At 48.0% G+C, this 22843-nt stretch overlaps 2 protein-coding genes across 3 annotated transcripts; both read right to left on the bottom strand.

Moving 5' to 3' along the window:
- Positions 1 to 4379: 4379 nt before the first annotated feature.
- Positions 4380 to 5435, bottom strand: LOC133921865 (uncharacterized). Its single transcript, XM_062366925.1, has one exon. The coding sequence runs from the start codon at positions 4950 to 4952 to the stop codon at positions 4629 to 4631; it is 324 nt and encodes a 107-aa protein (XP_062222909.1). The 5' UTR covers positions 4953 to 5435; the 3' UTR covers positions 4380 to 4628.
- A 12854-nt stretch (positions 5436 to 18289) lies between these two features.
- Positions 18290 to 22080, bottom strand: LOC133921864 (serine/threonine-protein kinase Nek6-like). Of its 2 annotated transcripts, XM_062366924.1 has the most exons (14): positions 21795 to 22080; positions 21664 to 21754; positions 21487 to 21553; positions 21324 to 21389; positions 21147 to 21193; positions 21001 to 21046; positions 20785 to 20865; positions 20554 to 20596; positions 20403 to 20449; positions 19956 to 20037; positions 19798 to 19847; positions 19624 to 19697; positions 19493 to 19544; positions 18290 to 19408 (listed from the first exon to the last, which is right to left on the bottom strand). In XM_062366924.1, exons 2-14 carry the CDS (start codon positions 21747 to 21749, stop codon positions 18551 to 18553), a joined length of 1599 nt encoding a protein of 532 aa, XP_062222908.1. In that variant the 5' UTR covers positions 21750 to 21754; positions 21795 to 22080; the 3' UTR covers positions 18290 to 18550. The 2 variants fall into 2 exon arrangements, with proteins under 2 accessions (XP_062222908.1, XP_062222907.1); XM_062366923.1 differs by having other exon boundaries at positions 21664 to 22080.
- Positions 22081 to 22843: the final 763 nt, after the last annotated feature.

Raw genomic sequence — 22843 nt, 5'->3', positions numbered from 1 at the left:
GCTCCGACTTTACACGGGTAGCCCCAAGCACCGTAGTCAACCAATAGCAGAAAGGGTTAGTGAGGTCGAAGTCATCGTTGAAGAATCAGCTCCACCCCTAAGCCACCACCACCAGCAGGAACACAGGGGCGGGAGGGTCTCCACTGTGATGCCTATAAGGAGGGCATGATGTCCGTAAACACCGCCATCTCAGTCCAAACATCTAGTGCTATATTTTTATCAAAGAATCATCTAACAAGGGGTATCATAACAACACCTCCAACGAGAAAAGTGACGCCAATAGCGTCATCATTGTTGATGTCGGTAGGAAACCGAGCAGAGCCTTCGCTTGAGGCAGACCTCACAACCCGCTCGATGAAAGCTAGGCCGTTCCTAAATAAGCACGCGTTGACCCCGAGGCACCACCAAGCTGCCACGCTCCCCGCGTGCCGGATCAGGTGAAGAAGACAGATCCTGCAAAGAGAGGAGCACAAGCGTGGTGAGAGGCTAGGAGACGAGCACAGCATGGAGAAGAGGGCAGCCCCACGTAGCACAGCAGGCGTCTTCATGCACAGTAAAGCCGTGGCTCAACGGCCGCCACGCCCACCACAAGCGCGGCACAAAGGCCGGCGCCACCGAGCCGAAGTGGAGGTCGCCGTTTCGAAGTCGCCGTCCCGCAGCCGCCGACGAACTAGACCCGGCGAGCTGACAGGACCACCACCCGATGCGGGAATCGCCAAGATCCGGAAGGATCCAGCGAGACCCATTGATCTTTATCTAGAAGCTAACAGATAGGATGAGAGGAAGCAGGGAAAGCCTTGTCAACTCAGATAGCGTGCATGGAGTTAGTTCATTGCATCCATCATGGATGGTGTCCCTACCTACACAGCACGACACTGAACCTCATCAAGAACGTATCAACTCAAATCAGGTAGTTAGTGATATCCATACAGCAGCGGAAGCAGACACTGCGTTTAGCTGGCCACCGAGTCATGATCCCCGCCACCACCATGCTTTTACTTTCTGCCTGCAGCTGCAATCTATGTAGCTTCTATCAGAAGCACCAGCTAAGCTAGCACTACTTTGGATTTAGCTCAAATCTAGATTAATTAAGACATGCAGAAATGGCACTTGTATGAAAGATTAGTCGGACCGATCTTGATAGATCAGGAATGCTGTTCATTGAGACACTCTAAGTGCAAATACCCTCGTATATGTAGCTAGAATATGTTGCAATCAATTAGCTCTCGGCATTAATTTCTGTATCGTCCTCTCCTCTCCTCTTGTATATATTCGTCATATGAGATTTACTTATTCATACAGTGGAGTTCTTTCGTGTGTTAGATACATAGGTCTAGTCTATTATATTTAAGAAGAATTTAAATAAATCTCAAAGTTTCAACTAAATAAAAATAGGGTGAAATTTTTAGTCCTATCTTATTAGTGCAGGTAGAAAAAGACCAATTTAAAAAGTGTTATCTTCTTCACCTACTTAGTATGTGTGGATGAGAGGACCAGAATAATATACACGCTTACTCACCTGAGTGGGATGAAGGGTGTGGGCATATGGCAACTATGTGAATGGTTCGTCGAATAGGTTCAGTAGCTTATGCAGGTGCAGGGTCCTTTTGTAGTTTTATTTTTTTCTACGTGGGCAAACATATATATATGAAAATCATGTCGGTTAAGAATCTGATCGTGACACGTCTCTATATGCGGTTTCTCTATATGCCTACTAGCCACTGCCACAAAAGATATACGTAATTAGGGTTTCGCCTATTTCTCTCTATTGCGTCGCTACAGGTAGTTTACTCTATCATGCTGCGCCAACGTGCACCAGTGATCTAGAGAGAAGGTCTTCGGAATCCATCGTCCTTAGTATCCTGCACTAGGAGTGGAGAAATAGGATTTTGAGAAGCACTCTGCGCGACTGTTCGTGATCTGCTTCTTTGTCGCTGTCAAGTACTCGTGTTCTGTTTCCTGGTCGTTGACGTCTTCTGCGTCACCATCACAGGGGCATCTGCGTCTCACACTGCCGATTGGTACATGAGCTATGATTGATCTCTATTTAGTCATGTTTACCATGTTGGGTAGTTCTGTGATGTTCTTGTTAGCTATTGCATTCGAGTGTTAAATGCGTAGTTCTGTTACCTACATACCTACGTTGAAACATCGATATATTATGTTTTTGATTTACTAGTTTCTGTTCTGGCTTATTTAGGAATTAAATTAAATCTAAAATTGTGTGTTTATCCAACACCCTGCTGTAAAAATGTATAAATCAAGACTGCCCCCAAGTTGTATCTGATTTGTAGTAATTCACCTTACATTTGAGCAGATTGTGTAGCTCTTCAAACACACCCGTATATAATTAACAGAAAAAGTCATTCTGTAACTTCAGTCTATGCAAGATTCTGTAACAAAACTGGCAACAAGTTGGGGGATGATAGCCAAGAAGATAAGAGCTAAAAATTAAAATGACTGATTTAAACCTCAAGCGTGTATTTCTTTTGCATTTGTGCTACTTAGACAGTTGCACAATACTTGCAACTTGAAAAAAAAAATCCATCATCAAAATTGGAGATGCTGACATTGCCGTTTCAGCACCACGTTTTGATTTGCATTTAGGGAAGTCATTGGGTGCAAATGCGCTAATTAATCATCACCTTGCCACTTATCCGCTGCGTATGCGTTTGCAAATGTATTTTTTTCGATGACAAGGTCCCGCACACGCACATATACCATACTCACACACCTGTTAATGTGCACTTATCACATACCTATAAATAAAACAAATAAAAGCACTCGTGTGCATGTAAATCGTGAGCACCAAGATTTAAGTCGTACCCTCACGTTTATCATCATGCTAAGTGCTAGAATACAAGTGTTCCCATCAATTTAGACTTTTAGATAAACTAGTTTATGCATGTAGTTCAATATGGCATCAGGGGTAGATGTCTCAAATTCGAGACAAAAAATTATAATCGACTCTTATTTTTATATCTGAGACCTAAGGGAGTCTTCACATAAGGAGAGTGTTGAAGTATAATTGAATTGCTCATATTTCTCCATCAGTTTAGACTGTTAGGTGAACTGTTTGGTACATGCAGCTCAATATAGTATGAGAGTCAGATGTCTCGAATTCAAGTCCTGATGGACACAATTAAACAAAAAATTGTAGCTAACTTCTACTTTCATATCTTAGACCTGAGAGAGCCTTTACATGAGGGAAAATATTAAAGTACAAGTAAATTATCTATATTTTTTTATCAATTTAAACTTTTAGATAAATTGATTGATACATACAGCTCGATTCCTCGTAGCAAATGCATATTCAGATAGGGGATTGCTGGCCAGTTTTTGTGGGTGTTGGATTTCTGGAGGGCCCTGACTTCCACTGTGCATGATTTGATCCTAACGATGCACCTAGCCACCATGGTTAAAATCTATCAGGCCAAGGTGAGTTTGGCCACTGTAGATACACCAAACGGGTTTGGGAGTCCATCGCCTACTGGATTTTGCAGCCTCAACTCCATCCAAACCTTTGGGCGCAGAGCACCTCGGTACAGCAATGGTGGGAGAATATCGGATTGACGGAGGGCGATCACTCATGCTCCTGGTGGTGTGGTGTGGGAGATTTGGAAAAAGCGGAACGTGAGAATTTTCCAACACAAATAGTTATCAACAATCTCGCTGTTGAACAAGATCAAGGAGCTGGATACTTGTGGAAGCGTGGCATTTTGTGTCCCTTTTTGTTGGAGATTAATTTTATTCCCTTTGTGTACATGGCTAACCTACTTGTAACCTCCTAGGGTTACCGGTTTGTAACAATCTTCTATATGCAATGAAATTGGCGCAATCTCATGCCGGTTCATTCAAATAGAAAAGGTGGGTTTGGCCAAGGTTTGATCCAAGCAAATGTTTCAGTTGTGGTTGTGTAAGTTCAAAGTGCAAGAAAAATTGGATTTTTTTTTTTAATTTGCAACTTCGCTGTTTATGTATCATGTTGTGCTTTATCCCGGAGAGTTGATCTGATGCCACAATAGTCTGACTGAAACTTTATTTATTTATTGGAAAAGAATGGCTGAAACTTGATCAAGATGCATACCGAACTGAAATCGGGAGGATACCCAATTTTTGCTGAACCAACAAGCCTAAAATTAGTCAAGCCAATGTGAGTTTGGCTAAGATCTGATCCAAACCAACTTTTTCAGTATCTTTTGTGTACTATTAAATTCAGAGTACAGATAAACTCGGAAGATCTCTGAATTTACGACTTCGCTTTTTATGTACCATATCTTTGGTTTATCCCAAAGAGTTCGGTCTGGCGCCACAGCAGTCCAGATGAAACTTTAACAACATACATACAAAACTGAAATCCAAGTTATAAAAGCCATAACTGACAAGCTGTTAAAGAGGGCAAGAATTTCTTAGTCGTCGCATCAAGAATTCTGCACAGGCAAGACAGCCCCCAATTACCGTGGAACTCTGATACCAGTAGTGGCCTGCACGTACGTACAGAAATACGGGATACAGTACTCTATACACTATGCACCATCTCAACGTGCGTACGTATGCATAACGCTACTCAATAGTGCATGCATGCATGCATGCATAAATATATGTATACGGCGACGGGCTACGTACGGCTACGCGTAGATGGCGTAGCGCATGCTCTCGCGCACCATGAGGTGGCTGACCTCGTCGGCACGCGGCCGCCACCCGCTGGCCGCCCACGCCTCCTCCGTCACGCCGTACTCCTCGCCGTCGAAGCGGATGGCGCACGCGAGCGCCAGCAGCGCCCTGGCCAGCGCGCCAGCCAGGGTCGGGGCCGCCACCGCCGCGCCGCCCGCGGCCTGGGCGGCACCGACGACATCCTCGCCGCCGTCCGCGCCGAGCGCGCTCTCGTCCACCACCCGCGCCGTCCGCCGCGGGCGCCCCCACCGCAGGCCCTGCCGCACCAAGCTCCACATGTCCGGCGGGCAAGAAGCCGATCGAGAGAACCTTGTCTCCCTGATCTTCTTCTCCCTCCTCCTTAGCAGCTCCTCTCAGTAGGTCTCTCTCAGCACGCGACCTCGGCTGCACGGCAACCACCGGTCACGCACACATCCTCCTTACGTGCACGCACGCACGCTTGCTAATTAATCTCCTAGGTTTGTTACATGGCTCGCGCCATCGCCATGGCACCTCCCACGCTTGCTAGCTTCTACGGGTTTCTTCCTTACGTCCACCACGCCATGGTCGATCACAGCATCACAGGTATATATATACAGGTTGCTAGGAGACTTGAGCTTAGCATATGGAAGCAAACAACATTGGAGATCGATGTATATATGGAGGGGAGGACTAAGGTTGATTAGCTAGCAAGTCTAGCTCTCGAGGAAGAGGAGAGGAGGATAGTGGTGGTGGTGGGGAGAGGGGAGCACTTGGCTGATAAAGGTTAAGCTGCCGCCAGTGGGATCGAGGATTCTGCTGGGTGGGTGGTGCTAGTTTCTTTTCACCGCATCATCGGGCGCAAACCGGGGCCAACCGGCCTGCTTTACATGCCAAATTAACGCCCCTGTCTCGCGCGCGATTCCCGTATAAGTTCTTGTTTGGAAGACGGTGATGGTTGCTTCGATAATTTTTGGAATTTAATCCAAGTTCGAACTAATCCTGAGGATTGAGCCAGACGATGAACCGGATAGTTTTAATTGATCTTTACATTAGAGTAGACTTTTTTCAATACAAATAATGTATAAGGCTGTACTAAATGATAACATTATATTGAACAACAGATTGCTATGAATCTTACATCTTCCCTTAAAGATTAATATCTTCCTATGATATTTTCTTAGAGAGGTCATTCTTACAAAGGACAATTTAATCAAGAAAAATTGGCATGAAAATAAAATATGTGTGTTTCTGTAATTGCAATGAGACGATACAATATTTTTTCTTTGATTGTTCTTTTGCAAAGTCTATATGGAGAATTGTTCAAATTTCTTTTGGTCTATAACCTCTAACCAATGTTACTAACATGTTCGAGACTTTGGCTTGGGGGAACAGAGAAAGGGCTAGAGAAATAAATTTTGGTTGAAGCTGCTGCTCTTTGCTGGTCTATATGGATCAGCCGAAATGAATTGATGTTTGACAAGGTACCGAAACATACACTCACGCATGTCATATACAGGAGCACGTACTGGATACAGCTATGAGCGCTTCTCCAGAAACAGGAAGGCCGGGACTGAATGAGGGAGGTAAGTTGTCGTTTGTAGACCACAACGATGGATATTTTTGTCAAGTTTGGATGAAGATTTAATAATAGATTAAATATTTGAGATGAATATGTCTGTTTGCTTATATTCCTCTTTTTGTCCTGTGGTCTGTTGGCTCTTGGATACACGGAATCAATGCATACGCTTTAACTTTTATAATAATGAATGATCAGATATATCGTTTATATAGAGGTGGGACACTTTTATTTACTTAATGAAATAAACTCTCTTTATCTGAAGAAATCCTAAGGATTTGGATCCTAACGCCCCATGTCCTGTCCAGGTTATAAATGTTTGCCTGTACGGCTTCCCTGTTGTGTCTTCTTTACACTACTGTAAAGGTACATAGGCTATATACACGTGACAAGCGTTGTATTGTGCTGTGAATGTATACCTTACCAATTATACTTAAGTAATATCTAATATGTCATATACGCTATTGCTAAAAGGTGGCACGAAGGACTACCGCTCCTTCGTGTGCTACCGCACTGCCGTTATTCCTCGGGAGAAGGTTTTTTTATGCTGTTTTCTTAAAGGTCAACCGGAAATGTACACATCCATGGTTCGCACTGTCAAGATCTCATGATCAGGATCAGAGTAATTTATATTCCAACAGGAGATTATGTCGAGTCTAACCAAGTCGCTGTTGGTTTCACCGATGGCTGTTACTTGATTTGCAAGCTGTGTTAGGTGTGCGCGTGTGAATAAAATTTCGATCACATTTATGCAATGCTCCTTGTTCCGCGGATTCGAAACAAAGCTGTTTCGTGTATTCGAATCGCTGTATATGTAACTGTATATGTATTGTGGGCATGCCAATATACCATTGTACACAAAAGAGCAGGAGACAAACTGTAATTGAAACACGTAACTTTATTCATTCAATGTCGAAATCATAAAGTATAGTTTCATAGTTTACAATTTGCTCACACACATGTACAAACACACACGCTAACTGACTATTTCTTCGGTGATTGCTTTGTCCTCCTGGTTCCCGTGGCTTCGTGAAGCCTCCCGGTTAATTACACCCGTTTCTCGGGCTACCTCCGATTACGCTGCGCTGCTGGTTGTCGTACTCAGGTCGTCTCCAAGTCTGCAAGACTGTAGTCACATACATCACAGACCAAGCCAAGTAAGTGTCAGAAATCAAAGCAATAAAAGAATCAAGACAAACAGTCTGGCATGAGCCTTAATGGACTGTTTATACATCCCGGATCATCATCGGCCACATAGGCCTCAGAAACTATAGCCTTTCATCATCGGCCGTAGCCTCAGGTACTACACGAGAACAGAGGGAGAGAGAGTCTAGATGCATGTCTGTTCACTAGCTACAACCTATTGGGAGCCCGACAAACAGCGATGTCTCTAGACTCCTATCTACAACCTCTAATCTCGACCTATCCCACAACAATAGAGCCACACAGGAAAATACCACAAAGGTGAAGGGTGATAACAAGCCAAAAAGCTATCAATAATGATCAACACCTGATGCTCAGCCAGCAAAAGGCCAGAGGAGTCACTCAACCATCACTGATCACCATAACACTAAGCTCACATATCAGCAGTAACAAAAGCCAACAGATCAGGGCCTTCAAGGTCAACACAAGTGTATACCCACGGCAACAAGGGTCAGTGGACCAGGGGTAAAAGACCATACAGGCAAAAAGGGTGCCCAGGCCATAGGGTCATCACCACTAACAGCCGATCAAACTAATGACCAAACTTTCCATAAGCATTCTGATTAAACAGCAGCAGGCGCCAACAACAGGTGTGGGCTATAAACATAACCAGCGACAGCCTCAACCCTAACAGCACAGCCAAACAAGCTGGCCATATCATCAAGACCTAAAATAACCAGAGATCGAACTCATCACCAGCAGCAATCGGTCACAACATGCTAATTAAGCTCTACCACACATGGATCAGAGCCTCACTGACATTAAAGCCATCACCCACATATGCTCATGAACCAGCAATACAAAGGAAGAGTACATAGACGCACCAGACTTCCCTGATCACATCACATGCACCTGACGGTGCTTAGACAACCTGCCGGTTCGCCGGCGGCCCTCTAACTCCCAATCGGCCATATGGACATTACAACAAACAGAAAAGGGAGCAAGACACATCTATATCCATCCAAATTCACGACAGCACATGGTTACGAAATAACCAACAAATATATTGAATCAAAAAGGGAACACATATGCTACGCATAATAGGAGGGCACACCAGCCGGCATGCCTCAACAGCGAGGAGACGAAATACTGCTTACCACTGTTGGCGGCATGGCTCACCCAGCCGATAGCACGGCGGCACAGCTTACCCATCCGGCGGTGGAGAATTCAACGGTAAACATCAAAAGCCGGTCGGCCGGGGAGAACACCCACACAAAAGAACAGCCGAACCCAAAAATAATAGCACAACTCCACCTTCACGGACGCGATGCAAGAAGCACCGGCCGGATCACCATCACACAATCAGCCAGCCGGAACATAGACCAACAGCACAGCACCACCATCAATCACAACGGCCGGCCATCACAGATCAAAAAAAAAAAACAACGACCACCAGCACTGCTTCCTCCACAGACACGGCTCATCAGCTGGCTGGGTTCACCACCAAGCAACAAGAACAGCCACCACCTCAAAGCCAAAACAATCCGGCCACCACCAAATCACTACCCGACCATCTCACAACATCAGAGCACAGCATCATCCCACAGATGCGGCGCGATGACCGGCCAGACCACAGAATCGCAAGAATAGCCGGTCGGGTTCAATTACGAACACCTCGACACAGGCCAACACACGCACGGACACAGCGCCGAAGCGCCAGTCGACCACCTCTGTAGCAGCAAGAAGGAAGGGAAGGAGACAGCTATTGTGGAGACCTACCGGCGAGAACGACGGCCATGGCTCCTTGGCCAAACACAACGGGAAAGAGGTGGATTGAAAAAGGGGTGAGAGCTCTCCTCCCTCTCTCTCTATTCTCTTCTCTCTCTATTCTTGCACCGATTCCCTTCCTCCTCCTCCACGGGCACCCCCTTCCCAGTTATATAGCAGCGGCTAGGGCTTCCCCATGCGGCAAAATCGGATCGAATCGGTTTTGGAAAGGGATAAGCACGGGGAGGAGATAAGCACAGTGGCACGCGACTCGGGAGAGGGAGCGGCGGCGCTTGGAGAGAGCGAGGGGGAGAAGGAAAAGGGGGGCGGCGCCCTAGGGCAGGCGGCGGGGCGAAGAGAGAGGCGGCGCGCGGAGAGAGAGGCGGCGCACGGAGAGAGCGAGGGGGAGAAGGAAAAGGGGGGCGGCGCCCTAGGGCAGGCGGCGGGGCGAAGCAGCCAAAGGCTGGGCGAGCTCCCCCCCCCCCCCCCCTTCTCTTTTTCTTTTCTCTTTTTTTTATGTATATGTGTATGTATGTGGAGGGATTATGAAAAACAATACGACAAAATACCGTCGTACACTCCTAAAGGCTTAATAGGAAGAATTCTATAGGATTTTTATCTTATAAAATTTCTGCAAAAGAGGTAGTAGTCAAACGAGGAATTGAGGGGACAGTCTTGCCATTTTAACCCTAGTCAGTATGGCCACACATAGGACCAAATAACTCCAAGGAGAACACTATTTACCAGAAATAGCTAGCTAGCATTGCTTGATGAATTGTATTACATATAATAAAGATGCACAAAAAGATGAAAGCACTTTGGCAGCGTGAACGAGAAAGGAGGAAACTTTTCAGTGCATGGAGAACACTGAGTCTCAACCACTAGTGCAGACCAGACAACGTTCAGTTCATCAGTGCCTTTTGATACCATTGGTTCTTTTATCTTGGGACTAGGAAGGATATGTTTCGAAGATGAAAATGAATTTCAAGACGGAGATGGAGGCATGCAAGGTTTTCTAAATTTTATTTTCTTTTACAATTCCCTTAAGCTGGCTAGAGAGGACGCCGTAGATGGAACACATGCATAATGGAGCATTGCCAGTAGACTAAACCCAACTAGAAATCTCTAGTCAAAAATGGAAAGTTAGTATAATAGTTAATCAGTGGGGCACTAAGTATAATGGTCAACACGCCTAATTATGCGACCCACTAGCTAAAGCCACACCAACATACTCTAATAACCCTCCACCATATTCCAGTAAGAAAAGGTTAACAAGAGGAGAGCACAGGGCAGTCGTCTTACCCGTCCTGGTGCAAATCCAAAAGCTCAGCAGGAATTTCAATTCTTTTGATTTAATATTTGTATAACGTGCTGCTAATATAGCAGCTCATGTAACTGCTAAACAAACGTCGCCTGCTTTACTAGGGTGTACTTGGCTAAATCAGGTGGAACCTTTTCTTGTAGGGTGTATCTAGCATGATTACTATCTTGCTGATTAATAAAGCTCAAACTCTTGGATCTAAAAAAAAAGTAAGAAAAGGTTAACTGGATAGTTCCTCTTATAGTGCATGGTAAATAATGGTCAATCGATGTGTTGATTCCAAGCTCACCGATTTTTTTATTGTATTGTTTGTGGCTGTGGATGCAACACATAAGTAGTTTGGGCTCACCTGATTTGCTGATCAGTTCGTGCATTAGTTGGGAGGAGTTGTGGTCATAATCTGCTTTATTTTTGTCTTCTTCTCCCGTCCATGATGCTATTCGGTTGTGGAGTGTGGGGGCCATGGAACAATTTGTTCCCTATCTTGAAGACTATTTGATGCAGATCGAGCTTTCAGGAGGTGACCTAGCTGAAAGCTTTGTGTACTTGTCTTGCTTCTACTGGTACGTGTGTGCATATATGGTAGTACTATATATTAAAAAAAGTATAGGTGAAACTGTGTATCTTTGATTTCAAAGAGACCGCAAATTAAAAAATACTGTCCCAATCACCACAACACTGTGCTCTACCACTGAAGGGTCTTTTGGAGCTCAGGATTATTCTCAAAGCACAGGAATAGTAACACACCTCGATTGTATGTCGAACATTGAACAACGGTCCCATGTGTTTTTCCTACCTACTCCCTCCAATTATAAATATAGATTATTTTAAATTTATGTATAAGGATTAAGAAAGTAGATCAAATGATCTTATTCTATTTTATTTATTTTGTATTAGAAAAGATAACTCATTCATTTATGAGAGTGGTAGTATTTATTAAATAAAGATAAGACGGGAATAAAAGAGAAAAAATACATAGAAATTCAAGAATAATTTATATTTAAAGAATAGTTGAGAAAGCTAAAACAACCTATATTTGTAACTAGAGGAAGTATTACTTTGATTAGTACTTTCGTGTGTTCCAAAGGAGGTCTCATACTTCTCCACGAATACGATATTCCCTTATCCAGGAGACGGGAAAAGGGGCAAGGCAGTACAAATCGGATCCACCTTCCTTCATGGCTAATTAACGCCTCTCTCAATGCTCCATCTTAATTTATTTTCTAGATATTAAATAATCATGTCACATAGGATTTTTGACTGAGTGACAATAAATTAAAAAAGAGAGACTGAGTTAGTTTCTTCATGAAGAGACAAGATAAGAAATGTATTGTAGTGCTCAATATCAATATTCATGTATTGCATGAAGCAAGCAAATAAATAAATACTAATAGAAAATTAGATGTTTGACACATATTTTAAGATATGAAAAAACTTCGCATTGAGGAGATAATTTCTACACTAATATTGAAAGGAGATAGATATTGCTTAAAATGTTTGTATTGAGAGTGGCCTAATTAACACCTGATCGCCCATGACCCGCCCGGCCCCTTTCCTTCTGGATGAACGTAAAGAAACGCATCAGTTGGGTAGCTGTTCCCCGACACGTATGGAGCCGGCCGTGAGGCTTCATCCGTACTCCCTGTGATGCGGCATGCAGCGTGGGCATACAGTACTCCTCCTTGATCTGGTGACGATGCTGTCCCTGGATTGATTTGCACCTGCCACTCCTGACATGCGTACCGTTCCCCGGATACTGTTGCTGCGATTGCTAATGGTTAGTGATCTATGCATGTTGCCGATGTGTACAGATCGGAACAAATGTAGCCATTTTTTTGTTTGAGGAGAGTGCTGCTCGGCTGGTAGAAGATGCCGTCGAGCACTAGGCTAGAACTAAGGGGATGATTGGTTTGTCCATAGGAGAAATTTGATCTAGCAAATACATGTAATTTTAAGAAAAAACGTGTTTGACGTTCTTATATATATTGTTCTGATCTGACTCGACAGAGGTAAATGTACGTAAACCAACTTTGGAGCTTTTCTCTATAGCCTGATGATGCAAGCTCGGCTGCCGGTGACGGTGAGTCGGTGACGGAACGGCGCCGATTCCTCCGTGGTTTATCCGACTCCTATTCGTCCCTGCTGACCAAGCTGTTGCTCGCAGGCGCTGCCTTACTCAAGAACTATCCTTCCATCTTCCGCTTCAGTTTCCGCGATCTCCCTCCAAGGGAGAGTTCAGCGATCGATTCCTGGGCGTCGTACAGCGCTAGACGTCGATCGCGCAGCCCTCGTGCACTGGAACCGAGCATGGATGGATTCTTGGATGAAGGGTTAGCTTGGCGTTGCTTGAAAGCACGCAGCACAGCACAGCAAAGGAGATGAGTGAGGCATTCCCCTTCTGCAAGAGTACAAGTACAGAGCTTCTTGCTTCCAAGCACGGCACAGGCTCCTTTCACAGCAGTGCTGAAGAAGAGAGTGACAAACTTGTCCAAGAAGGGGAAGTGATCTACCGGCAAGAAGGAAGTCAAGACAAGTCACACTCGATCTGCAGAATTGATTTACTTTGTGGTATGTGGTATTCTGCAGAATAGATTTACCTTGTAACGTCTTCATTCTAATTCAGTAATTCAAGATCAGAACTAATTGATCGGTTGAACACCTGTTCTCTGGTGTGTTGGATTCTCGCGTGGATCAATCCTCGCTGGAACGCGGCGCTCTCTCTTCTCTCTCTCTCGATGAACACGGATGAACACAGATGAACACGGGTGGACAGAGGTTTTGGCGCTGCGCACGAACTACAGCTTTTCTGGTTCTTTCTTCTCCTTTTTATTAGTGAGCAATCACAGACAATGCGGAGGCCTCGACGCCATGCTCCCACGCCCGATTCTACTGCGCCATCCCACAGCCACGGGACATGGGCGCCATCGCGGGGTCAAGTTCCGCCATTGCCGCACAGCCATTGACACAGACTGCATGAACGACGCGCACGACGCGGACGGCATCGTGCTCACCACTAACTAGGCTAAAAAAATAGACCACGCAATGCAACAGGTTATTTCACAACACACTGCCCCCTAATCATGTTGCGCTGCACTGATGTTGAAGATGCCGCTCCTGACGCGTAGCTCCTGGAGGCGTTCGCGCGGAAGCGGCTTCGTGAGCAAGTCCGCCAGTTGATCACCAGTCTTGATGTAGTCCGTCTCCAATGTTCCATTGCTGATGCAGTCACGGATGAAGTGGAAACGAATATCAATGTGCTTACTTCGATCATGAAGCACCGGATTCTTGGCGAGAGCAAGTGCGGACTTGTTATCGATGTAGAGCGATGGCGCGACGACCTTCGCGTTCACCAGATCGGCAAGCAGGCGTGAGAGCCAGATTCCCTGGCACGCAGTGGTGGTGCCGGCGATGTACTCCGCCTCGCATGACGATAGCGCCACCACCCACTGCTTTCTGCGATTGCCAGCTGACTGGGCTTTGGCCGAGGAAGAAGAAGGCACCCGAGGTGCTCTTCCGGTCGTCGCAGTCTCTGGCCAGGTCGGAGTCGCTATAGCCAATTAGCTCCAGGGCTCCCTTGCCACGCCTGTAGACACAACCATAGGAGCGTGTGCCTGCAATGTACCTGAGAAGATGCTTGACGGCGCTCCAATGCTCGGTGGTAGGCGCCTCCATGAACCGGCTCACGTAGCCCACCGCGAACGCGATGTCAGGGCGAGTATGAACCAGGTAGCGCAGGCTCCCCACGACGCTCCGGTACAGGGTTGCATCGACAGGCAGATTTGAGCTCACCTTGCTCAGCTTGAGTCTTGGCTCCATCAGCGTACTGCAAGGATTGCATCCCGAGAGCCCGGCCTTGGCGATGATCTTGTCAGCATAAGCGCCTTGGCACAGCGAGACCCCCTTCTCACTTTGGTGCACCTCGATGCCGAGGTAGTAATGGAGTGGGCCGAGGTCGCTCATGCTGACGAGCCTGGCCATCTACTCCTTGAATCTGGCGACCTCCGTCTGGTTTGCACCAACCACGACGAGATTGTCAACATAGACGCCGATGAGCAGAAGGCTGTCACCGGCGCCTCGCACGTACACCGCGTGCTCCGCCGCGCTGCACCTGAACCCAAGCGACAACAGTGAGCCGTCCAACTTGGCGTTCCAGGCCCTGGGCGCTTGCCGGAGCCCGTACACCGCCTTGTGGAGCTTGTACACCTTGCTCTACTTCCCCCGGATTGCGAAACCCAGCGGCTGATCGACGTAGACCTCCTCCGCCAGATCGCCATTGAGGAACGCAGACTTCACATCGAGGTGGTGCACCGTCCACCCATGATGTGCGGCGATGGCGAGGAGGAAACGTACCGACTCCAGGCGCACCACCGGCGCAAACACCTCCTCGAAGTCGATGCCGGTGCGCTGCACATACCCCTTCGCCACCAGCCGGGCCTTGTGCCTCGTGATGTTGCCGTCGGTGTCGCGTTTAATCTTGAACACCCATTTTAGGCCAATGGGTTCCTTCCCTGGTGGAGCGTCGGTGAGCGTCCAGGTCTTGTTGTCGGCAATGGCCTTCAACTCCTCAGTCATCGCCTGCTTCCACTCCTTGTGACCCGCAGCCTCGTCGTGGGTAGCAGGTTCGTCGGCGGCGGCGAGGAGCAGATCACCATCCAGCACGAGCTCGTTGTCGTCGTACAACAGGTTGTCGACGACCCGGAATCGGTGGGCGACCCCAACGTCGTCGTCAGCGTCCAGCGCCTCCAGCGCCCCAGAGGTTGGGGAAGCGAACTCGACGGGGACCGCGGCCTTCGGTGGCAGTTCACCTTGCCACAAAATGGGTCCGCCCTGGACGCGGGGTGTTCGTGGTGATGAGGCTGCCGAGGATGTCGTTGAAGATGTTGACGAGGATGCTGGCGTCGCCTGTGGAGCTGGTGAGGAAGATTGTGCACCTGGCGATGGAGACGGGGTTACCAGTGGTGGAGCCGGAGGCGTCGGAGAGCCACTCCCTTGGACCGACGTCACGGGGCTGTGTCCTGCCGGTAATGCAGCGACCGGCTCTCCTGCGTCCAGTTCAGCCCAGGTGTCTTCCACGGTGAAGGAGTTCTGGCCACTGTAGTCGATCCCCTCGTTGCCCCTGTTGTCGGACGAGCTCCAGTCCCAGGCGGCGCCTTCTTCAAACACCGCGTCGCGGGTGACGTGCACCCGGTTCGCGGCGGGATCAAACACACGGTAGGCCTTCGAGCCAGGCTCATACCCGATCATCACCATCTTCCTGTTGCGATCATCCAGCTTCCCGGTGTTCGGCTTGGTGACCTTGACATGAACCACACAGCCGAACACGCGCAGGAAATGGACTGCCGGCTTGTCGCCGTACCAGGCCTCGTAGGGAGTCCGCCCCACCAAGCACCTCATCGGGGCGCGATTCAGAAGGAAGACGGCTGTCATCTCAGCCTCCCCCCACAGCCAGGCCGGCAGGCTCTTGGCCTTCAACATGCTTCGCGCCATGGCGAGCACGGTTTGGTTCCGGCGCTCCACCACGCCATTTTGCTGTGGGCTGTACGATGCGGTGAGGTGCCGCTTGATGCCGTGGTCGGAGCAGTACTCGAGGAAGCTCGTCTACGTGAACTCCCCCCCCCCCACGGTCAGTACGGAACGCCTTGATCTTCCGCCCGGCTTCGTTCTCGACACCGGCGCGCAGCTTCTTGAATGCGTCCTCGGCGTCGGATTTGTTGGCGAGAAGAACCGCCCACATGTACCTGGACATATCGTCGACGACCAACATGATGTAGTGCTTACTGCCGGGGGTCACCGGAGTGACTGCGCAGCACAGATCACCATGAAGGAGCTCGAGTGGCTTGGTGGCGCGGTACTTCGCGGCTTGCGGGAACGGTGCTCGACGTTGCTTCCCGGCCAGGCACGCGTCGCACAGGTGCTTGACATGCTCGATCGGCGGCAGGCCACGGACCATGTCGCCCCGGCTCATCTTCTGTAGAGCTTGGAAGCCGAGATGGCCGAAGCGAGCGTGCCAGCACCACTCGTCGTCGTCGTAGTTAGCCGCCAGACACACGGGTCTCGCCGGCTTGAGTGGAAGGACGTAGAGGCGGTTCGGCGAACGGTGTACCTTGGCGAGCAGCTCCTGGCGGCGGCGATCCCACATCCGGAGAATGCCATCGTCGCTGTCGATCTTGCAGCCGTTCTCGTCGAGCTGGCCAATGCTCAGGATGCTGCTGTGGAGCCGCGGGATGTGGTACACGTCTTGGAACGCCTTGTGGCCGCCGTCCTTCGACTCAAATAGGATGGTGCTGCGTCCCGCGATCTCCACCAGTGATCCGTCGCCGAAACACACTGAGCCGACGACGCCGCGATCGAGCTCAGAGAAGACAGCCGCATTGCCCGTCATGTGGTTCGAGGCTCCGGTGTCGAGGTACCACTTCATCTCCCCGTGGTCCCCGCCGTCGCCAAGGTCCGCCACGACCTTGTGCTCGTTGATGAAGACGTGTTCGGCGCGGTGCGCGTCATGGACAGCTCCCTCTGCTGGCGTCACCACTGTCATGAGCAGCGACGGCGTCTCCTCCTCCGCCTGAGTGAGGTTTGCCTGCCCCTGCTCGCGCTTCTTCTTGCGGCACTCGCGGGCCCAGTGCCCAGTCTTGCCGCAGTAGCGGCAGGTGTCGTCGTCGATCTCCCCTCCATTGCCATTCTTGGAGGTTCCCGACGAGGTTCCTGAGCGCGCATCCTTGCTGCGCTCCTTGCCGCGGCCACGCCCGCCGCGACGCTTGCCAGAGCCGCCTGACGTCTTGCCTCGCGCCGCCGCCCTGTCAGCGTTGATGTTGAGACGGGAGGCGAGACGGGCGAGCACCTGCTCCTCGGTGAAGTACAGCTTGCCGTCGATCTCCTTGCCGGCGCTGTTGCTACTTGAACCGCCGGTGCCCCGACCCTTAACGCGGTCGTAGCGCTCCTCCGTTGCCTTGAGATGCCCGACCAGCTCCTCCAGAGACACAGCCTCGAGATCGAGAAGAGTCTCGATCACCACTGCAATCTGATGAAAACACTCGGGAAGGGCTTGAAGGAACTTACGAACGATTGTCTCCTCCTCGTAGACATCTCCCAGGACAGCGAGCTGATCCGTGATCCTGGTAATGCGAAACGAGAAATCGTCGACCGACTCCCCGTCCTTGAAGGTGAGGGCATCGAACTCCTGGCGCAGGGTGTGCGCCTTGGCCTTGCGCACCCAATCGATGCTGATGTGCCTCGTCTTCAGCGCGTCACACGCCGCCTTGGCGGTGGGCTTGTTGGCCATGTTCCCCTGGAGCTCCGGAGGCACTGCCTTGCACAGCGCCTCGAGAGCGTTGTGGTCGTCGGTGAAGTCGACGCCGCCGACATTGACGGCGTTCCACAAGTGCCGCTCTTGCAGCATGACGCGCATCAACGCCGCCCAGTCAGTGTAGTTCGTCCTCGTCAGCATAGGCCACCCAGCATTGCCGACCTCCTTGACCGTGCGGTGAATCACCAGCCCACGGTCGTTCCCGGCGCTGCCTCTTGCGCGGCTGCCGAAGGAGACCACGATCGCCGGCGCCACGGCGATCTGGACGCGTCGCGCGGCATGAATGCTGCGGTGATGGCTCGGTGACGATCCCAGCGACAGAGACGGGCTCTGATACCAGTTCATCTGTGTTCATCCGTGTTCATCGAGAGAGAGAAGAGAGAGCGCCGCGTTCCAGCGAAGATTGATCCAGGCGAGAATCCAACATGGTGCAGTCTACCTGCAGCTGTTAACTGAATCTCGGTTGTTTCCATTTGGACATTTAGTACTTACCGTTGGTAGACTACGGAAAAGTGCATGTGAGCAATGATTTCGGGTTCTAATATATGAAAGTAAGTATAAATAAAATTGAAAGGATTTCCATTATTACATGAAGACTTGTGGAAGTAGACAAGCAGCATATGCTATTGTAAAATAAATAGCAGATAAATAGTCAGTGCACAGAATGCCCGCAGTCATGCAAACCATATACATCGAAATAAAAAAAACTCAAGCCTCAGTAAGCACAATCATGGATTCGGGTGAAGCTATATACACTCTCAAAATAGCACTCAACTTGCAAATTAAGTCCTCAAATCTGTATCTGTTACAGAAGCTTTGTTGGCGACCCTCCAAATTTCGGTGGTGTCATGAGACTCTTTGTCAGCCATATCGCTGTCTCTCGAGATGACACAGCTCCTTCACCAAATGGTCGAAGAACACCTGCAAGTTCCTCGAGCCTCTCCTGCTCCAGGAGCTTTGCGCAGAGCTCAAGGAGAGATTCCAGAGCATCGGCCCTCTGCTGAACTATGTTCAGATGATCCCACTCAGCAGGTGCACTGTCTGTATGCGCCAATTTTAGTGTGCTAATCGGTGATGATTCCTCTGTCATAGCTGCGTCATCCAAGCCTGGTTTTGCTCCTTGATAAGAGCGTGTTTTCGCATCCTTCCTTTGTTCTTGCACTACTCCAATCGTCAACTCCTCATTTGGTATTGGTGCCTCGTTAAGCTTTTGATTTGCAGTAGTGACTGGGGCCTCATCTGCTGCATTACTGGTTCTTATAGATTTAAGGCATATTGTCTCATTAATCTGTCGATCAGTTGTCGTCATCACGTTCTCCTCTGTATGTTGAAATGATAAAACATCACTGCTCTGCTGTTCTTTGTTTCTGGTATCAAGATCCCCAGGCATTTGCAAAATGCAGGCTTCCTGCGTACCAATAGTTGATACATCTGAAAAGTTTGTGGAGCTGTCTCTTGTTTCCACAGCATGCTCTACTGCAGTTTCTAATGCTTCATTGAATCCATTGGCTTTCACGGTTCGCTTTCTGCCACTGCTTGGCTTCCTTGACTGCTTCTCTCCCAGGTTACTTTTGGTGGGCTTTACTGGAAGATAGATTGGTGAACAGCTGCACGATTCAGCAAGATATGGTTGCAGATGTGGGTGCCTCAATAGTTCCCCAGCCTGTAAAATTTTCGGTTCACCTTTGAATGCTAGTTTTGTGTCGGTGCCTTTTATTGAAATAGTTAACTGCAGTTTTAGACTTACAGTGGGCCTATGTTCTGGATTTTTCCTTAGCATGCTCTTGACTATCTGCTTCCTGGGAAAAGAAGGCTCAAGTTTAGTAGAAGTTTGGATCTATGTGATTGGGAATCACAAAAATGAAATTAGATACTCACAGTGCTGATGAGTATATTGGGGGCATCGGAGATATTGAAGATCTGTTTATTTTGTTAACTAATGCTGCCATGTCCTTCACAAACAACGAAGGAAAATATTTCATGAGTTTCCAAGACTTATATGTATATATATTGAAGTAGCGTATCCTTAAGCTGTGTTGTATCATCACTTACTGTAGCTTTGAATGCAGGGCGATGAGCTAAAATCTCAAACATACAGCAACCTAATAGTAAAAGAGGAGAAGCAATGTTTCCACAGCTGTTTAATTCTGTCATGGGTCATAATACAAGGCCAGAAACTAACTTCAAGAGAAGTGGCACCGGGAGCTCACCAAGTGACCATATATCAGATTTGTATCCATAAGGTATGTCTGCTAGTATTTCTGGGCACATGTAGTTTGGGGTTCCTACGACCTGAAAAATTGTAGATATCAGAATTTGATCAGTGACAATGGAGCCATTATGTGTTTTGTGCCAAATTGATATATTCTTGGACCTTAGGATATTCTAGTGTTAATATGCTGAAATTGTATGACTTATATGTAAGAGCAGCATTTTCTTTTCATGTTACTGTTTTTGTTAGCATCTATTGTAAATAATACGATTGAATATCAGATGCATAGAAAACATAGTAGCGACCAAAATTACAGAGGGTTGTAATTTCTATCCTGAAATGTGTTTTGACAGTAAAATTACAGAGGGTTGTGATTTCTATCCTGAAATGTGTTTTGACAGTATTTACGTAAAAAAATGTTTGCAAAGAGTTGAGTGATTTGTACCGATGAGGCAAGGTCCTCCATGAGCAATTTCGCTAACCCAAAATCACCTGTTGAAGAGAGGACGAATTATTCATTCATCTCATAATATTCTCATCTGATTAAAAGAACAGATACAGTAATTCAGCGCTAATACGTATTATCCACATCTTACCAAGTCTGATGTTGTTATCCTTTGTCAACAAAATGTTGGAACACTGCAGTCAACGGGACACGAGGAAATGTCAGGTGGGGTTCACATATGCTACAGTAAATTACAGTCCGTATTTTCTTGTTATACAGAACTGCTACAGTACCCTTTCAACAGTGTTTTCGCTAAAGCAACTGCTACAGTATTTTGCTACCTGATGAATTAGCGAACCTGTGGACGCATGTAACCTTTTACCTTGAGATCGCGGTGGAGCACGCGGTTGCAGTGCAGATAGTCGAGGGCCAAGAGCAACTGGGTGAACCACCGGCACACCCTCTGACAATGCATCACAGAAGTAGCAAGCAGGCAGCAGTAAGTTCATTATCCCTGAACAAATATCTACTGCTTTTGGGTGCACCTGCAAATACAACCATTTCATCTACTTTATTGCAGTTGCATTACTGTTCTTACCTCTTCTGAGAACAGAACGCCCCTGGCCTTCTTGATCCTCTCTGCCCTGTGATTCCATTCCGGTTCGAGCAAATTAGGGAATGAAAATCGAAATTTTACCACCCAGTGGGAATGAGTTCAAAGAGATAAAAAATGTGAGAGCTTACATGTCACCTCCTTCGCAGTAACTTGTCACAATGCACACACAGGTCCCCTGCAACCACAAGATAAGTTCTTTTTGGAGCCATAAATTTATTTACAAATTGCAATATCCTCATAAAGAGTTTAGGATTGGTCTAATCGAGCTACTTCCGGCTGAATTGAAGCATGAAATTTTGTACTACCTCGTCAACCCATCCGTCCTTGTACTCGACGATGTACGGGTTGCTGAGGCTGGCCATCAGGGACATCTGTGCAGCGCGGCAAGCGAATCAAAGCATCTCATTTCATCAGCAGCCATCTCATCTGATTCTTTTTTGACACGGGGATTTCAGGGGCTTGGCTCACCTCCTGGTAGGCGGTGCGCTGGAACTTGTCGTTCTGCTTGGACAGCCGGATCTTCTTCATCACGTACCTGCGCCGCCGCCAAGGGAAGGCAAGGAAACATCAAGAACCGAGCACGAACGATATGAAGAAACGAGGAGCAATCACGAGAGCTGAGAGAGAGAGAGAGAGAGAGGTCACCTCTTGCGCTCGGCCTTGTGGAGGACGAGGTACGCGGAGCCGTAGGCGCCCCGGCCGATCTGCTCCGCCACCTCGTACTGCTCCATCGCCCGGCCCTTCACAGCCTCCCAGGTAGGCGCTGAACCCTGCCCTGCCCTTCTCTGCTCCTGGCTCCCTCTGCGTAGCGGCGCGGTTGCTCGCTCGCTGCCGTTGCGGAGGTGGAGCGAAAGATGCTCGCGGCCCTCGTGATGACACTATATGCGCATGCACGCGTGTGGGAAGGACCGCGATGATGCCTGCCGCGCTCCACCACTCTTTGTCGGGTAGCCGGTCTGTCTGCCCGGTAGGCGGAGACGGACGAACGGGAGGAGAGGGGAGGGCGCAGCGCAACTACAGCAAAACAACACAGGTCTTTGTGCTTTGCTGTGCGCGCTTAGCTTTACGATTATGATTAGGGTGGTGGTTAAGGGGGTCTATATAGAACTAACCAAACTAATCTATCTAGAGTACTATATAATGTAAAAGTTAATTGCCGTGTGACATCTTTCTATACACTTGTAACGTATAATAAAAATTTCAGAAATATAAATAATTTACTTATTTTTACTACTATCTTTATCTTTCATCCTCTTATCAGTTACAAATATAGACTTATTTTAATAATAAAAATAAATAAATAAATCATGACAGAATTAGCAGATAATACTATAGGTCACTTTCAAATCTTATTTAAATCAAACTATGGTATTGTTTTCCACGTATTCGTTCGATGACGCTCCAATACACAACACAAACACATGTTCATACTTTAAATTTATATTTAATGTTAACATATCTAATATTTATATTTTTCAATATTTAAATTTGTACGGCACTTATCTAGATAATTTATTAATCAACCGATTAATTGTCTCCCCTCCCGTGGCGATGTGGTGTGGAGCAGCTCAGTAGTAGTGGAGGGGACGTTGCTTGCGTCGGCGGGGCCCGCACTGGCGGTGGATGATGTGAGCCTTTCTTCCTCCTTTCCCCTCTCTCTCTGAGTCTGATGATTGCGTGCCTTTTGCCCTGCTTGGTTGATGTCAGTCTAGGAGGCTGCTCCTAGTGCGGTGCGGTGGCGGGGTTGGCTGTTGCCGCATGCTTTTCCTTGTGAAAACGAAGGCGTGGAGCGATGGATGGAACGGATGTTTGGTGGCTGAGCAGC

Source organism: Phragmites australis, chromosome 6 (assembly GCF_958298935.1).
Source record: "Phragmites australis chromosome 6, lpPhrAust1.1, whole genome shotgun sequence".
NCBI lineage: Eukaryota > Viridiplantae > Streptophyta > Magnoliopsida > Poales > Poaceae > Phragmites > Phragmites australis.
Note: the sequence above shows the minus strand (reverse complement) of the source record. Positions and strands in the feature narration are given on the sequence as shown.

Coding starts and splice junctions, on each gene's coding strand:
- LOC133921865 (XM_062366925.1), bottom strand. CDS start 4,952: ATGTGGAGCTTGGTGCGGCAGGGCCTGCGGTGGGGGCGCCCGCGGCGG.
- LOC133921864 (XM_062366923.1), bottom strand. CDS start 21,749: ATGGAGCAGTACGAGGTGGCGGAGCAGATCGGCCGGGGCGCCTACGGC. Junction 21,047..21,146: donor TACTGCGAAGGAGGTGACAT/GTAAGCTCTCAC, acceptor ATGGAATCACAG/GGCAGAGAGGATCAAGAAGG. Junction 20,597..20,784: donor TGCTCCACCGCGATCTCAAG/GTAAAAGGTTAC, acceptor CGTTGACTGCAG/TGTTCCAACATTTTGTTGAC.